The 18,983-nt window shown below is 42.1% G+C and overlaps 1 protein-coding gene across 1 annotated transcript in view; it reads left to right on the top strand.

The window, feature by feature from the left end:
• Positions 1-1,268: 1,268 nt before the first annotated feature.
• The window catches only part of RNF150 (ring finger protein 150), a 125,527-nt gene continuing 107,812 nt past the window's right edge, over positions 1,269-18,983 (top strand). Inside the window, exon 1 of the mRNA XM_067297108.1 lies at positions 1,269-1,734. Coding sequence (XP_067153209.1) covers positions 1,269-1,734 — 466 coding nt within the window. The remainder of the gene's footprint in view (positions 1,735-18,983) is intronic.

Genomic DNA, 18,983 nt, shown 5'->3' with positions numbered 1-18,983 from the left:
TAACTCTGACTGTCTGATACGTTTAAATCCCCAAATCTGGGCTTTCCCTGAGACAAAATTAAGATTTTCTTTTTTGTACCTGTCCTTGGCGTTTGAATGTTTCCTGAGTATCGCTCTGCCATTTTTTAAGGTTTCACACTGAGCATTTGTGTATATGTCAGTAGCTCCCCTGTCTTTGGTGAATGTGCTCATCAGTGTCATTCATAGCTGTATAGTAAGAAATTCATTCGGTTTGTATTTTAAAGCCTGTACACAGGCACTGAAATGTAAGTAACGTTTAAAAAGCATTTAACAAGCATTTTCCCCGCTAAACTGTATGGCATAACTGCATTATACTGTCTGCGTTTGCAGTAACAACAGAAATGTCCTCGGGATAGCCCAGCAGCTCTGTTTTTAAGAGGAATCCAGCTCCTGTCAGACCACCTACCCCTCCGTGCTGCCGCTGACGGGGCAAGTGGCAGACGCTTCAGCGAGTGCCAAAGAGAGCAGAAGTTTGTGTGCGTGTGTTTTAATTTGTCCTACAGCAGACAGGAAAGGGGGGAGAAAAAATCAAGGATAAATTAAAATTTAGAGGCGCGACTGAAAAGAAGCACCCTGTATTTTGGTGCTTCTGGGGCTGCGCGTTCCGCCCGCGGGCAGCGACCGTTACCCGCAGCCCCAACGGCCGCCGCGGGGCTCGCGCGCCGCCGCGCCCCGGGGGGGGGGAGGGCTCCCCCGCGCCGCGCGCGCCGCCGGGGCCGGGGCCGGGGCCGGGGCCGCCCGTCTGCCGGCAGGTGCCGCTGCGGGGCCGCCGCTCGGCTCCGCGCCGCGCCGCTCCTCCCGCACACGGCGGCCCCCGTCGGCCTCGTAGCCAGCGGCCCCGCGGGCGGGCGGCGCCGGGCGCCCGCGGTCCCGAGCGAGCGCGGCGGCCGCGCGCGCGTGTGTGTGTGCGCGGAAATCCCCCGCCTGCTGGCTGGGCCGCGCCGCGCCGCGCTGGCAGCCGCGGCGGAGGCAGCTGTGCGGGCAGGGCGAGGGAGGGGAGAGGGGCAGAGGGAAGCCGGGCGGCGGGGCGGGGAGGCGGGCGGGGAAGGGGCGAGCGCCAGGAAGCCCGGCGGCCCCGAAATGAATTAGGCTGCGGAGGGGAGGGCTCCCCTCCCCCTTCCTCCCCGCACGGAGCCCGGCGGGAGCAGCACCGCCTCGCACCGCGCCGGCTGCTCCAGTCACACACACGCACACGGCGCAGGCAGGCGGCGGGGGCGGGCCGGCCGGCCGGCCGGGGGGGCCGGCAGATGAAGATGGCAATGTCTGTGATCCAAGCGTGCCGCAGCCTGGCTCTCTCAACATGGCTGCTGTCCTTTTGTTTCGTGCATCTGCTGTGCCTGGACTTCACCGTGGCCGAGAAGGAGGAGTGGTACACGGCCTTCGTCAACATCACCTACGCCGACCCGGCGGGCGGCAGCGCCGAGCTCCGCAGCGAGAAGAGCGAGTGCGGGCGCTACGGCGAGCAGTCGCCCAAGCAGGACGCCCGCGGGCAGGTGGCCCTGTCCGCCTCGCCCACCGACCGCTTCGCCTGCGACCCCGCCACCCGCTTCAATGCCCCCGCGCCGGGCAAGAGCTGGGTGGCCCTCATCCCGCGCGGCAACTGCACCTACAAGGACAAGATCCGCCATGCTGCCGCCCAGAATGCCTCCGCCGTGGTCATCTACAACGTGGGCTCCAGCAACGCCAACGAGACCATCACCATGCCCCACGCAGGTGAGCGGCGGCCCGCCCGCCCGGGAGGTGCGACGCTCGCCCTTGCCGTGTGCCCGTGCGGGCCCCCTGGCAGGAGCTGGCGGCAGGGAAGGCGCCCTCCTTGCGCCCTCTGGCAGGGCCCCGGGTTGCCCATGAAGGCCTCTTCAGGCGGCGGTGCCCTGGGGGGCTGCGGGCACTCCTCTCCTCGCTGCCCTGGCGAAGGATTGACGTGTGTGCTGCCAGCAGCGATGCGTGTGGGAAAGTTTGGGAGCTGTAAAGTTTGGGCCACTTGGAGGGATGGAGGGACCCTGAGCCCACCATCTATGCCTTGCTGGGTCCTGAGAATCCTCCGGCACGTGCCGTGGGGGAATAGGTGTGATCGAGACCTTTGGAAGAGGAGAAGCACAACGTTCATGGCTTATGATTATCAGGAGGGAGGTGCAGTAAAATAGGGAACACAGAGTCCACTCTCTTCTCTCTGATTGTGTAAAAGCTGTGGGACTGAGTAGGAATGCCAAGTATCTGATTTGGTGAGAACATGTGATATTTTGTCTAGGAGCGGGAGTGGGGGTGCAGATCTCCCCAGGTGAACCCTGTGACAGGGTGTGGGCTTGCAGCGCCTGCACATGGGTACTCAGGTCCCGGCGTGCACTGGTCAGCTTGAACTGAACCTAAGTCCGGTCATTAGAAACAGCCCAAACCTCCGGTTATGCCCACAAACAAGAACACTGGTTTTGTAACAATGTTTGATCTGAAAAGAACGTCGTTTTAAAAACAGATCACCAGATTTATATTTAGGGACAGTATTTTCTGCCAGGGGTCATTGGTCTTTTATACCAACAGCATATTCCATGGAGACTAAAATGCCACCTATTGTGAAATCTCTGTTTGGTTTGCATCCAATAACTAATTATGCCCAGCTGTTTCATGCCAATTGAATCTTAGCAGAGTTGGGGATAAACTGAAACACAGAAAGGCTGCAAAACAGGATATTATTCTAATGACATTTTAAGGTCCCCCAGCAAACTAACTAGCATGGATGTGCTGAAAAACAATTTGTTGCCTTACTAATGCTATAACTTTGCTGATGCAAAGTGCTGCTTTTGGAACCTCTTGTGTGCAGCCTCTTAAGAAATTATTAACTGTTTATTTGGACAAATTCATGTTTCTTTGATGGGATGAGTGGAGGATGGTATTTTTCCTTTTTTTTTGTATTTTTCCATGGGCTTTCTAAGACAAGAAACTCCTGACCTCCTAGTTTCTTAAAACTGTACTTTATAACCTGCATACGGTTTAGTAGCTGTTGAGGTTATACTTCTTGTTACTCTAAGTATCACAGATTATTTAATAAGCAGTAGCAATAGCAAGTAAGCGTAGTATGCTTATGCACCCTTAAAGTCAAGCTCAGGCTGTTTCAAAACTTAAGATGCATCACTTGCTCTTGTCTAGTAAGTTTCTTGAAAACTGCCAACATGTTGGATCAATTAATGGTTTGCCTGTTTTTAAAGTATGCACTAAGCTGTTTTCCCACACAAATGGTGTTTTATTAAGAAACAGTGGGAGTAAAAATGTGTCTAACCTTTTCAAATGTTAGAGCTTTTGTTTGTTTTAAAGTCCAAAGTGAAGTAAGCAAGGAATTTTTCTTACTCAAAGTGGTCTCAGCTTTCGAAAATATGAGCACTATATCACTTATCATGGGAATAGCTTCTTTCATGTCATATGACTCCTTACAGCTTATTTCAAGAATCCTTTTTGAATACTAAACTGATACCCAGCAAGTGATTATATTGTACCATAGGTTAAAATGTAAGGAAATTTGCAGATAGTAATCCAGACTTGTTGAGTATGATCAGCAAGACCAAAGGGATTTCTTGGTTGATTGCATTCGTTTTAAGGAAAAGGATTTTTGTTCTGTGAAGTTGAAAATGATTCTTGCTCTTACCTTAGGGAAAAACTTGCTCTCTGCGTACAGTCAAAATACAGAGGAGTTTTAGAGCTGAGTCTTTTGGAGAAGAAGGAAAAAATTATTAAAAAAATTTTGACGAAGTGGCAGAGATTCAGAATTGGATTTACCTTTGCTCTTCCTTTTGTACCAGTGCTACATTAGGACAAAGTGAGTGCACAAGCTGTGAAAAAATTCTCTCTCTGACTTACAGTCTTTGATGTTCACTTGGTCTCAGTGTAAATGATAGCACAAGATTCAAGGGAAGAATGAATCAGGTTCTTGGTTTCTGAGTTCAGCAGCATCTGTGGTGCTCTGCCCACGCCAAATCCTGTAGTGGGAAGAAGAAAATTCCATCCCAGAAAATACTGGGTAGGGGGGAGGGAGGAGGGTTGAAATGTGACCTGAAAAAGCAAGTTAAATATGATGTTACTTATTTTTTTTCTCCCACAGATTTTTTTGAGATTTCATATCTAAGCTTAAACTCCTTCCTTATAGAAAATAGTTTCCTCTTGCATAACTGGCTTCTGCCCTTGCTAAGGGATTACTGGTCCTCATGTAGATTCTTCTCTTCTGTATGTTTTGCCTTCTTTCTTTTGCTGTCATCATTTTCTCCTATGTCTTCATTCTTCTTTTGCTGCTTCTCTCGCCTCCACTCTAATTTCTTCACCTCTACCCCTATGCTTCATTCCCCCTCCTGGCCAGGTTACCCTGTTATTTCATAACCATTTACCCTTGCCTCCCACTTTCTCCCCAAAGCTCTTTCTTCTGCCAAAGTTCTTACTTCACAGCTGTATATCCAGTTAGGTTGCCTGTTCTCAGTTACAATGCATGCCAACGAACCCTTTGCTAAAATGATACCTCCTAATCTTAAGATCTATAAGAAACTGTAGCAGGATAGTATTGCATTTGAAAGGGGGTTCGTAGACCTTCCTTTCTCCCACCCCTTCCCCACTCTCCCTCCCCTTCCCCCAAAAAAGGGTGGTGTTATATTAAAGCCTGTTGTGGAAATCTTCAGATACAACTTTCCAGGATTTACATCTAGTGCACTAGACAGAACAGAGCAAGTGTTAGATTTGAACCGGTTCAGTCACCATATTTAAAACCTTTTCTTTCAGGGAACCTGTTCTTAGGTCATTGCTTACACATCCAGAAGAATGAGGTAGAGTTGTGACATCTGCGTTCACAGAGTCAGAAGTCTTTGATTGCCAAGCGTCTCCTAGCTCTAGATTTGCACCGTCTGCTATAGCCTTTGTGAACCACTGTTTTTATTGGCTTGAACTGTGGGTATAGGAGTAGGAGCTTTGGGTCCAACTGTGTTTGCTTTCTGTCTAAGTAGGTTTTAACCAATGGAGGAACAAAGCGCCTAGAAATTCTCAGTTTCAACAGCTTTTTGTCTCTCCTAAATCAACTTCTCTAATAGAAAAGTTCTCTAATAAAAGAGAGGGTATTCTTTTTCCTCCAGAAAAATAATCCATAAGGTCATCCAGGGCTCTGGCATTTTTTGTTACTTGGAACAAACTATCTGTTATTTAGGTTTGAAAAGGCTGCTGTGTCTACCTTTAATAACTTAGTATTAATTGGTAGTACTCTCACTACCTGTGTTAGTAAACGCCCTTACGCTCCCTCTGTATGCTATGGAGAGAGCTGGCAGGCCTTCCAGAAGCTGATTCAAGGTGAGAGCTTCTCTCTCTTCAGCTTTCATTAGCTCTTGAGGGAACCTAGGTTGACTGCTGCTAACTTAGGCACCTAAGTGAAGTGCCTGAGGCTAGGGAGGGATGTTAACTGTGATGGTACACATGATTCATGTGTAGGTATAAAACAAATCCTTAGTAATCAATACAGTTTAGAACATTCAGTTTGAATTCTGGGGTGCATCGGAGTGTCTCACAATATGGATGTGATTATTACGTGAAATAAATTGCATCCTAAGTATTTTGGACCAGCGGCAGATGTGAGTCAGGCAGTTTTACATTGTGCTGCATTCTGCATTTCCAGTGCATTCCATCGTAAATTTTGAGTCACATGCCGCATGTATGACAGCCTGTTTTCCATGAGAGGCAGATGCCTCATTGTTTTTTGTAATGGCTTGTACACGCTGGCAGTAACTGTCAAATGTACTTTTTTCTTTGAGACATAATTCTCTGAGGTGGTCTAAGACGACTCTAGCTGTTTCTCTCCCTCGTCGGCCCTATCAAGCGCAGCATGTGTGCACCTGATCATGTGAGGAGGGCAATGGGCCCCCCACCACAAAGCCAGGTGCAATCCTTTACAGACATACCATGGATGTGGCCAGCCATGATCCATGCCCATTCATTTCGGTGACAGTTGCTTCCCTTGAACTCAGATTTTTATTCCTTGGTCCAGGTCATGAAGTCCTCCTTTACTCATATTTTAAGATGTGTTGGTAGTAAGTTTTGGCTTTGGACTGTTCTATAGCTTTAGGTCTTGTGCTGTTGCACGAATTAAAATACAGACACCTAAGCCATAGAACAGAAGTGCTTGTTAGAACCTCGACTGGACACACATACCTTTCCTGCCATCATTAGCGTTCTGCCTGCCATATTTTCAGTGTACTGCACTTGGAAATAAGTGTTTAGAAGTTTTGGTCATCTTTACAAAAGCTGGGTTTTCTTGCCTTTGGATGCAAAGCATGTTGTAATGTTTTTTATTTTATTTATGCTTTTTTTTTAAAGGCATGGATTTAAATGTGTGATTGAGTAGATCTTACTTTTCTGCTTTAAGCCACAGACTTCAAAAACATTAAACAGGGTTTTCTTTTGAAACTTATTCTTCCTCTGATACTCTTCTTCTATAGACTATAAAATGCTTAATATATAAAGCTGAATTTCAGCCACAGCCTTTGGTCTGTGCCTAATGACCTAATGATGAGCAGCCATTTGCAGGTCCATGTTTTTATGTGAATGCAAACCATGTGCTTTCCCACTGCCTGACTGGAATGCTCAGTGCCTCTTTGCACATAGCGAAAGGGCATCGAAGATTTTGAGAGTGCAAAAGTTTGTGTACATAATTTGGAAGATTCTTATAATGACATTGAAGTTGAAGATTTCTCTCTTTAAAGAATTAATTCAATATGGTACCTACTTTCATTTGTTTCTTTACCAAAACAATTGTTTTCCTAAACTTTTCTTGAATTCTCATGAGGAAAATGTGGTGATAGCATTCATGCTGAAAATAGGTACGGATAAGTGTGAATTAATCAAGGATGGAAATTCCAAGCATCCAGAGCCTGCTGTAACTATCTTCTGTTCTAGGCACACAGGATTCTATTCCTAATAGAAACCAACTCAATAGGGGAAGGAAATACAGATCAGTACATCCCTGAGCCTTTTTCATCAGGAAATGAGAGCATGGCTGAGGTGTGCTCCCATCCTTAGGAACTCAGAGGAGTCCTGGATCCATCATGTAGGCCTGGCTGTCAGCAGTTTTTGAAAATCCAGTTCCTAGTGTTTATCAGTCAGGGATTTATAACATTGGCTAGAACCAGCAGTAGTGCCGACAAATTGTCCTGCTGAGTTGACTAGTGAGCCACACTTTAGCCTACCAGTTCTGCTAGTGTTGCAGTGCTGGACTTTTCTATTGTAGCTGTGTTCATTTGTGCCAAATGGTGAGGTGACTTTGTGATATCAATAACTGCTTTAGCTTTAACTGAGCTAAAAAGGATAACTTTGGCCTCCGGGGACTAGAACAACAAAAAAATCTTAGTTTCTGGTCCTACGTCAGACAGCCACTTTAATGCTGGGGACTGACTTGTGTCATTAAGAAGATACACTTCTTGCCATGTCGAATCTTGCATATCCTTTTAATCTTACTTGAATGGCTTGGGTATCTCCTCCAAAGCCCATTGTAGTCAATGGGAAGACAGTGAGTCCATTGGGCTTTGGATCAAGTTGTAAGATATAGCTTGCCCTACGAAGTGGTGGAGTATTGGTTTGCTGGAGGTTGTATTAATCCTCCAAACTTGACTTACTGATTGCAAAGCAGTTGGATTCCTGCATGCCCCTTGGTTATCTGCAGCGCTTGTTCACAATGTTTTTCATACAAGTGCTCTCTTCAGCTCTGCAGAAAAAGTGACGCAGCAAGATGAAAATCTTCCTCAGAAGCAGATCTTTATCACCATTGATTCTAACTGCTGGCTGCTAATCTGGAGCTCTTCCTCTTGGTATACTGTCCTTAGGGGAATGGTTTACTCTTGATACAGTGATGGTTCATTGCTGTTTCTTCTAGTCCCACTGGTATTTTGACTTTAAAATGATACCTAATACTTTGGGTTATTAGGATATTTTGGCAGTCTGTTGCTGTTGTTTTAACTCTGATGTAGCTCACAGATTCATGCAGATATATTTCTGTGCTGGCTCCTCCCTCATGGTACATCACAGAGCACAGGGACTTTTTAAGCAGAAGGGGAGAGAAACCTGCAGTAACCTCTGTGTTGGCTTTTTAAGAATGTCTTTTCCTGATAAGAGAAAGGGACACTTTCTACTTTTCTCATGTAAGGGCAGGACTAAAAGAGCCTATTATTTTGCCTTGTTTGTTTGGTGGAGCTCGTAGTGCATTATCATGTGAGATGACTGAGTTTCAAGTGGCCTCTGTCTCCTTACACTACGAGCCAGGCTGATGAAGAGTCAGATCTTTATGAAGGGATAGCCCAACTGCTTCTCTGCTTCCCAGTAACTTCTGCATAGCTAACCTCCACAGAAACAGCATTCATTTCAAGACAAGGCCCACTTTTGCCCTTTGAGTTGCATTTGAGTGCTAGCCACTTGATGGCTTGTTTGATACAGAAGGGAGGGAACAAGGCAATCATTGACTCATGGAAATCTGATATGGAAAAGACCTAGAAGTTCATGTAATCTGTCACCTTGCTAATGCAGGACTGCTTCCTACAGTATTACCATCTACTACTGGCACAGTGCTTTTTTGCTTAGCATCTTGCTAAGAAAAGAATCCTGGGATGCTTCAGAACCCAATGCAGTCTATGTAAGCAGCTGAACGGTGCTGAAACAAGGTATATGAAATATAAGAGGGTATTAAATAGCAATAATATGTCCTGCAGCAATATTTCATTGTCATAACTTCCACAAAGCCATCCCAGCAGAAGGATGGCTGCTATAAAATAAGGTTGAAAGCCAACTTTAACCATTGTACCAACCAGTCTTGGGGGTGTAAATGGCAACAGCATGTAGAAAGAGGAGATGAAATATTTTGTAGACGGCTATGTCCAAACAGGCCTACTCTGCAGGGTCTTGATTCCATAGCGAGATGTCACCCAGGACTTAAGTAATGCCCAGTTCTCTCATTTCACCCTGTAGTGTTAGGTTGCTCCAGGAAGGAAATCTAGAGGGATGGGCTGCATGTTGGCCCCAGCACAGTTTGACTAGTCCCTGAGTCTGGATGAAGAGGGATCAAGGACTCCCCAAAGCACCCTGCTTGTTTATGAGTGCATTTAGATGTAGTATCTCAAAAGATGATTCTATTAAGTTTATTATTCTGTTACCTGAAGAAGAAAAACCCAAACCACCTAAGTAAAACCTCGACTTTTAAAATTTGTTACTGTATTAAATCTACCAACTTTATATCTGCGGTCTGCCCCACTGTCTATATTAGTGGTTCCCAATCTTTATAAACCTACACTTTTGCAAATGAAGTTTCTGTGAATTTAAGTCATCAACAGTAGGCTTATTTCTCTTACACATCTTTCATGGCCCCTTAGAAGTAGTCCTCCAGCCAGGTCAGGTTGTAAATTGCTGATTTAGGTGAACTTACTGGTGGAAACACTGGGTTTGGATTCAAGATACTATATGTAGATGTGGAAACACCTCTTCTTGCACCAGCTTTAGTAGATGGAGAAAGGTTATAAGGGTTGGTTTGCCTGCAAGACAACAACATTATGCAACTGTTTTACAAGAGAGGCTTAGCATGGGCATTATTTATATTTTGGCTTCTCTTCAGTAAGTTGAGTTAAACCTTAGAACTCTGAACTGAGAACTGAAAGAGATGATGAAAAGATTAACCAGTTTGTTTTATTACTCTGTTACATTGAAATATGAAAAACTAGCATCTTGGATTCTTTGCTACTTAAAGATATAACAGCTTTTTGAAATAATTATTCATTTCTTTTTGCTCAAGAGTGACTTATAAATAACATCAATAAAGTGAAGTGCCTGTTCATTTAGTTCTGACAGTGTAATCATAGTGATATTCAGTTATACTGCTAGACCTAAGGGTCTGTCAGAATTTCAATCTCAAATTTGACATATTTAACTGTGTTTAGGTATGTAATATTCCATGCTGTAAATTGGAAAGATAACCCATTTATTTTAACTTAAAATGTACTTGCAGTTTGAGACAAAATTGGAGAGGGGAAAAAAAAAAAGAAAATGGTTATCTTTTTAGTTCCCAAAACACAGAAGCATAAATTGTGACTATGTAACTCCATAGGGTCCTGGGTTGAGTGTATCTGGTATACTCCTGAAACATGGATAGAAGCATTATGTCTGCATAGGAATATGGTTTCTCCAGGGACACTTGGTATAGGATGAGTTTGGCAAGTGCTCCCTTGTGCTATGTGGTTAATGAGTCATAGTTTTTTTTTTTTTATGAATTTATATTCCACAATGTCTTGAAGCCTTTGTCATGAGAGAGGACCACATGGCACTGGGTAATGTGCAGAGTCTGCAATCTGAGGTGGCATAGTAGGTGTAGTATGTGTCCCTTGCCCTTCAGAGTGAGGGACAAGCAAAGAGACAGCACTGCTCAGCATGTTGGGCAGTGGTACCCATGTTCTGTAACAAAGCAGCTCTCTGGATCCTTTTCCACCATGCCAGCCCCATATTACTGACATATTCATCCATATACATCATCTTTTTTCCCTGAACATTGGCTTAATTATGTCGGATATTATTTTTCCTCATAATGTTTCATAACTTGGGCTTCTTCCCTTTTTTATATGCTCTTTGGTTTCCCTCTTACTATTCAAATCTTTCCTTACAAGGAATCTCTTTTGCAAGTCATTGTGGGGATATCTCGCCAGACATTGTATGTATTTTAAAGAGAAGTATGCATCACATTAATCTCGGGCTTCCAGCTCTATAAATCACACGTCATTATACTATGCTGCTTTATTTATTGCTTGGTCTTGCAGTCCCAGTCAAAATATTCACTTCTAGCACAGTCACCATCATATTGTGTTGAATGTGTCTGACATTACACTGCAGTAATAGCACTGAACTCAAGACCCTAGTAGATAATTCTTATGCATCCATCCTTAGTTAACATACATGTTCCATATCTTAAGATGAGCGTGAAAGTGAAATGAAGGCATCAGTTTAGTAAGCAGTATGGTTTTATTGCTTTGTCTAAATTGATTTGTGGAGCACATGAGAACCTTGTGCACCTGATTTTTACTCTCATACTAACAGAGTAATTCTAGTTCCTCATGATCAAAGCTCTGGGTATCCAGCAAACTGCACTGTAAAAGATTTCTTGGGTTCTCCAATGATACAGAAGTTCTGTATCGTATCTAAGAACAATCTCTCTGGTTTTATGTTCTGTGATGCTAGCTAAAATGTTAATATTCCTTTTCCCATTTCACTATTTTCTATTAAAAGACATAAATACATTTCTGTTTTACCTTACCCTTTCAGAAGACTCTGTATTAGAGTATCTTAAATCTTTGGCCATATATCTGGGGCATGTCTGTGTTTTTACTCTGAAAAATCTTTAAAACAGGACAGACTAATGCTGCAGTCTCATTCATGATTGTTTCTTATAATTGTACAGAATGTGCTTTCCCCTTTCATGCCTTTTTAAGATTTTATTACACTCTGACTGTCTCATAGTCTCTCTCATAGTTTTACCTGCCAGTATCATGTTTCTTGAGTGAGGGAGTTTTGCAAGATTGTGTAACCTCCGTGTGTGATCTCTTATCGCTCTTTATGTGTCCGTGTGTTTGAAGTACCATCTGGTTGTCCCTGAAATCCATGCCTATCCATTACTAAATACTATATCAAAAATTTTCACACTGGAAATCTAGGAGCTGTTGGATTAAAAAATTTTATGTCTTGTTGTAATTTTGTCTTTGATGTCTTTCTCAATTGCCTTATTTTCCCTTCTATCCTCATTATTTTCTGCTTAGCTTTTCCCCAGGTGTTTATGTACATTTTCATTTCTTCTTTCTGAAGTTCAGATACATCTTTCCCTTGATATTCCCACCCATTTTTTGGTCTTCTTCATTTCTCTGTTTATGCATTCTGCACTTATTTTGCATCTCTCTAGGGTTTGGGGGGGTTTTTTGTCCTTTCTTCCCCCCTTATCAGGTTGACAACAATAACCAAAGATTATTGCTCTATGTATATAGTTGACTGTAAAGGGAAGCAGAAAAGGATTATGCACTTTCAGTTGCTTTCCCTTTGCAGCTGACTCCAGGTTTAAAGAGCATCTGCTGACTGGTGTCTGCTACTCAGGGTAGGCTTGGAGGAGTGGGAAACCAGCAATCAGGAAGTGTGGCAGTGCTGTGTGTGAATGGAAGACTGCCAGTAAGACGTAGTGCATTTGCTATGCATAGAATGGCTTTGTGCTGAACGCTCATAAGTCTTTTTCATGAATTCTTAAAAGACTAAATTATCGTCCCCTCTATGTAAGAGGCAGATCCTGCTCTTTCATGCTTGTGCAGAAGAAGATTAAGTTTCCCCTGCTGGGCATTAGAAAAACTGACTGGGAATTTTTCCACCAAAACTGTTTTTCTTTAGTAGAGAAATGAGTTTTCAACAAACAACTCTGTTTTAGGAAGTTTTTGCTGTCCAGAAAAGATCTTAAATTTCTGAGTTTGAAAAAAATTTCATTTTAAGAAATATTTCATTTCTCAGACTTTCAGGCTTAGACATAGTTGTTTCCCTTTCCTTTTTTGATGATATATTACTTTTTCATCAGCTTCTACAAACTTTAGGCACTGGTTCCACCCCAAAGCACAGACCTCACTTCTTTCCAACTCAAATATTACACTTCTGCAGGAATCAATACATGCATTTGATCACAAATATTGTTTAAAGAAATTGAGCTCCCCTTTACAATGCTGAATTTCCCTTCCCTGTGATAGAGTTACAACAGTTTTCTTTCTTTAGTCTGTAAAGTATGATATCTTTGGCCCTTGCTGTGTGTATATATATCCTTACCAGCAGCCTTGAGACATGACTTTAGCACTGTGTCTGGATACACATGGGAATGATACTTGATAGGAAATGAAAATTGCCCTTGCAGACAAAGACATACAAGAATCGGTAGTTGTCGGTGGAAGTTAGACAAATTCAAGCTTGTAGTAAGATGCAATTTCCTAAACAGTGAAATAGTTGCCCAGACAGAAGGAGTCACTGTCACTTGAAATTCTTTGAATGGGCTTGGATAGCTCTCTAAAAGACAGATCCTGGCAAATTACTGCATCCAACAGGAGAACTGTGGTAGTATGTGTGCAAAGAAGATTAGAGGAGGTGATCATGGTAGTTCTTTGTTGTTTTAGGGATTGTACTTCTCTGGAACTATCACCCAGCACTTCTCCACATTTGGAGACTGTCAAAACAGCTCTGCAAAAACGATATCACTCAAGATGAACCCTATGGCCTGAAGCATCTACTCTTCAAGACAAGATCTCTGCTCAGCATGTCATTTATCACCAGGAAAGAACTTAGCTAGGTGATACTGATGAACCAATGTCAGCTTGTTATTTCTTTGTGACTGTTCCTCATAGAAGAGAAAGGTGCAAGAAAAATATCTTCCGAGCCACTTCTACTTTTTGTGTCTGAAGATATACAACAAATGCAGACAGCTACCTCTAAGCCTCCACAAAACAAGTATTTGCTGGACTAGCTGTGGAAGATGCTGCCTGACCTCATGAAAGAGGTCCAAAGCCTTTATCTTACAGCACTTGTGTTTAAATAGTCAAATGCCAGCACAAGGGGATATCATTATACAGTGCAACCAAGAGTGGCTAAGATATCACACATGGGGATGAATTAACTCTGTGTCAAAAGCCTATAGTACTGTCATTCCCTTCCAGAGGCCTGCCTAAAATAGCCATTAGATGAAGGGTGTGTGGATGGACCTGAATCCTGAAGAGCTGAAGTCATATTGATGGGGAAAAAAGCCATGAAGTAGCATGTTCCTTCAGTAATGCCAGCAGATGGGAGACATAAGTTATTCTTTATCTCAGAGCATATGAAACTATTTCACTAATTCATTTATCTTCATCCCCATTTCAGTTCTATACTGACTCCCATTGTTCACTAGTACCCACTGTTGCGATCTCTGAATTTTTCTTGTTTGTTGTCTCTTTCCTGTTGGTCCCCATCCTTTCTTGCATCCTTTACAGATGGTTGGAACATTCCCTGAGATGATGAGGATCTCAGTTCACTTGTGCTCAAGGATGAGCTTGTAAGTTTTCTAGCAGCCTTTAGCAGTTTCCTCGTATTTCTTGGTGTTTGAGGATGGGGAATTGCATTGCTAGAAAGCTACCAAAAAGCATAACTGTATGGGAAAGTAATGAGCTACTCTTGAGGCAGTCAGGATCCTCTGGTGCATGTTGACTCTCCTGGGAACTCATCTGTCCTTTTCACTCCCCTGGCCTGCTAACCCCTGCTTAGGAAATCACATAAGAAAAAAATGGTTTTTTATGCTTTTTCTCCACAAACATTCTCTTTTCTTTATCCATCTATGTCCCAGGCTTATTTTTTTGCTATCTTAGTCTACCAACCAGATGTCATTGAGATGCAAATTACAACAGAATCCATAGCCTATTTTTCAGGGAAGATATGACCGTATAATTATTTTTGTAAATTTATAAATTTTAATGGTTGGTAATTCAAGGATTTTTTGGTAAAAGAATTGATATTATCTGGTTTCTACATATGCATGACCTTTCACTTCTCTCTCTAATAATCAAGGGTTTTCATTCCTGTTAACTGACTTACATAACCATCTTTCTGCTATTATACTCATGAAAAATAATGAAGCAAGCACTGTATTTTTTGTATGGAATATCTTTTATTGATTATCTTGTACATCTGACATGTAGAATCTCTTCTTTAGTTCTCAATCATTACAGTGTTTAATCAGCACAATGATTGTGCTGTTGGTCTTTTCTGGGCAATTTATGTGTCCATAGTCCAGAAATACTTTTCCCCAATTCAAAGATAACACTGCTAGTTTTATTGCAAAGCTGTTGTCTTTGGCTCTGTGACTAGTCAGATCTATATTTGGATTAGCCTGCAAAACAGGAGCTACTGTGCATATATAAAACAATTGACTGTTTGCCACTAACGATACCAGGGAGGAAAGTAAAACCATGTCTCACCCTTTGTATATATCAATATGATAACTTCTAAAATCTTTTATTTGCATATGAGACTGATACTTAAAAAACACATCTCACTTCACTAAGTGGTTTTGCTGCCATGAAACTTGCTAGTAGGTGTTTTAAAATGTAGTGTAGACATTATTTGTAATGTCTACATTACATAAAGGTAATTTGGAGAGTGTTTCACATTCTAGTTCAGGAAAATGTTCACACAAATGCTTATCTTTAAGCTCATGTTTAGTTCTCGGTAAGAATAGGTCAGAAGTTGAGCATCTGGCCTAAATGTTGTTGAAAATGGCTTTATGGGAAAATGTTGTCTATGGCTAGGGGCAGAAGTGTCTGGTGTAGCCCCGAGGTTTATTATGAAGGACGTTACTGTAGTAATCTTGTGGGATCTTATGCCCTCCTCTAATACTGTGAATAGTCAGCATCCTCACAATCAGGTGCTCTTCTTTATTTAGCAGGTGCTTTATAAAGACTTAATAAAATAGTTGCTTTAATTATTTTACATTACTCCACCTTGATTGGCTTCTGCTTTCTGGGTTATCAGACCTGTCTGAATGACAGTGAGAAACAAGGGTGCCTCTTTCAACTTCCAGTAAACACTGTTCCCTTTCCATCTGAGGAGGAGCTGGCTGCCCAAATCCTTTAAAACCTAGATGCTGTCTCATCTTAATGGTATTTTATTTAATGTCTATTACTAGTGTATGCAGAGGAACAATTATAGGTGTGATAAGGGTGTACAAGTTGTTAGTTTTTTGCAGATGGCTCATAGATTGTACTGCCCAGTTGAACTAGAGAAGTTGCTGTAATTTAGATAGCCATGCAGTATTTCTTGCTAATCAGGGAGTTGCCTGATTGGGAAGTACATACATATGTAAGGACCATCAGATATACAGCAGCTCCACACCTTAAGTCCATTCCAGTTTGGGAGTAAGTACTGTAATGTTTTGCAGATTTGGTTCCAGTAGTTACAGTTTTTCATCCTCCTTTGTGACCTTATCAGTCTGCCAGCTTCATTTTGCTTTGAGAAATTCAGGAGAGGCTTGTTTAATGTGTTTAATGGTATGTGTCAATTCTGAGCAGAATGTGCCCTCTGAATAGGGCAGTGATGGAGGTACTGGGGAACTCGCAGCCATTTGGGCAGTATTTGGTGCATGTTAAGAGGATGGGAAATGGTAGCCAAGGAGGAGGAAAGTGTAAATTAACAATTATTCCTCCGTTAAATATTCCTGTAAATTAACTGCAGTATTTGGTTACAGATACCTGTCTGGAAATAATACGATACTTACTTTTTAATAACCTTTAAGTAAGTAAGCAAGCAAGTATGCCCAAGACAACCATGTTAAAATCACAGGAAGACTAGCCAGACCAAGCGAGTATTAATGTATAGTAGGAAAGTATTAATGACTACCTGGGGTGGCGCAGCTGTGTGTTTTCAGTGCTCTGCAGATCTGTATTCATGAGCACAAGTCTAAGAGATCCTCCATAATCTCAGTGAGAATGGACATCAGTGGGAGTGGAGGTGACTCACATCTGTCTGTGGCTGCTCTGCTTTTCACAAGCCTGGGCCTTAGTTTGCTGTCTCATGCGTCTCCTTGTTTAATAAAACAGAATTGGAACACATCCATCAGAGAATTGTTTTGGGTTTGATTAATTTGAAAATAAAGCTGATATTCATGCTGGTATCCAACAGTGGTCTCCACCTAGCATTGCAGGTGGATTTTCAGTATCTGAATGTGTGTTAGGTCTTTACTCAAATGCGCAATAGTCAGTTGCAAAAAAGAATTGTAATTTCATTTTTGTTTTCAGTCTTTAATAATGGTAATGTCCCCATCAGTAAAAGGCACAGCATTTAAGCACCCTCAGGCTATAGCAATGAAGAGATTGTGCCTTTCTCTTGTGGAAGTTCTTAAACTGTGCAGACTTGGTATCATGGAAACTGCAAGAACGTACTAAGTTTTAAATGAGTGGATGGATTTTATATCCACTTTTCTAGCTGCTTTAAAAAAGAATACAGACAAGTTGGCTGGAAAAGTTACAAAAAATTCATGGGGAAAAAAGTTCTCCTATATCAGTGTGATGGTCTCCACAGTTCTTATTTAGGGTATTGGGAATACCCTGGGCTTTAAAGTGATTTTTCACAGGCTGTATCTTCTTCATGCAGACTGCTTTTAGGACAGTTCAGTTAATGATTTCTGAACTATTAGGTTAGCCACCATCACATTAAGAGTCTCCCAAGTCCCCATTGCATTTATTTACTTTTTAAAATGTTATGAAAAGAAAACCAACAACAATTCTGGAAAACTCCAACACCCAAATCTTTCCTTTAGAAAAAGCAAACCATGCTGGCTGATAGCTAGCCATGTACTTACCTATGCCATTAATTTGTAACATCTAATTCTGAAATCCTAACCCTGCTGAAGTCGATGCCAAAACTTCCTAAGGATTTCACTGCCAAGTATTAAACCACGAAAATAAATATCTGAGCTCATGCTATATCTTGTACTGCCCCCATAGTATTTAATACATTCTTGTTAAGTACAGAAAAGCGCACGTTCATCATGACCCAACTGAAATAATACTATTCTTCACCAGCAGTCTCAGTGGAGTGTGTAAATGTTCTGCATTTCGTATGAACTGCACACATGTATCAGATTTGAGTAACACAGCCAAAGCAGCACAACAGGCCATACCAGGGGCTTCATTAAGCTCATTTTGTAATTGAGTAGAATTACCTGCCAGCCTGCGAGTCCCTTAAAGGTGTAGGTGTTAACTTACATGACCATTCCAGCTCATTTAATAAAAGGTCCACTTGGCCTCAATTGATTGTATAAATTATGTAGCCGTTGTTACATCTGTGATATAGGTAGAAGTTAGTTTTCTTACCTTTTGAAGAGCTTGAGGTTGTAGGTCATATCTTATGTATGTTTCTGCCAGTGGGCTTCAAAACAAAATTTTCTGAAATCTGCTATATAGCTAGCATGTAATTCTCACAAGGCTTATGGCTTTTGCATGAAATGAAAGGAATCAAGCTGTGCCTGTGCATTAGAGCTGTGTTGCAGGAAGAGGCTGCAAAGCTTGGTTTGCAAGATGCACAAGCCTGCTAGCTGATCCCCAGGAGCAGGCAGCAGCCAGCCTCCTAACAGCCGCAAGAGATGTTGCTGCCTGCCAGAAGTCATAGTTCAGATAAGAGCTTCTAAATCTCAAGCAGGTACTGGCTGAATGCACTGCAAAAAGACCTGAGCTATATTTGGAGGGTGAGAGCAGAATAGTTTTCACACCTTTCTTCACTAACTGGTATGCCAAGAAGGAATGGCAATGATGACAGCCTTATCACAGGAAGAATGTTTTAGTGATAGTTGTTAGGAGAATGCTCAAAATTAGTATTTGTAATGTCCAATGAAGGGGTGGAATTACATTTACTTGGCGTATAGATGGATGATATAGAATGCAGAACAGTTGTCACAGAAATGATTACAGAAACAAAGTCTATCCACCTCAAGCCTAGCAGAGGTCATTACCCTGTTTCCAATCTGACCAAATTAAGATGGCATTTAATACAGGCTAAATTTGTTCCAAAATGAGGATAATAGTAGTTATAAGATCTTGGAATATGTGATTGTTTAGTGACTTTTTTCATGTGTGTTTTTTTTTTTCTTAATTTTTGTGGAAATACTTTTCGGGCAAAAAGAACACAATGCAGGAAATACTGCCTGGCAATTTCAGTGCCTTTGTTGCATCATGTATACTGTGTTTTGAGTGATGCTGATCAGTTTTCAGAGCTTGTGGGATTTTCAAAACTGCTGTGTTGATCTCATTTGGCTCCTATACCGTATTTCAGATAACTCCCTTTTTGGGGTCTGATGACAAAATATTGAAAGATGTAATCTGTAATGCAAATAATTTATTTTTACTTTTCACTACACTTTCATTTCTGAAATCTGTGATTGTTTAACC

Source organism: Apteryx mantelli, chromosome 5, assembly GCF_036417845.1.
Source record: "Apteryx mantelli isolate bAptMan1 chromosome 5, bAptMan1.hap1, whole genome shotgun sequence".
NCBI lineage: Eukaryota > Metazoa > Chordata > Aves > Apterygiformes > Apterygidae > Apteryx > Apteryx mantelli.
This window is presented reverse-complemented; position numbering and strand designations above follow the sequence as displayed.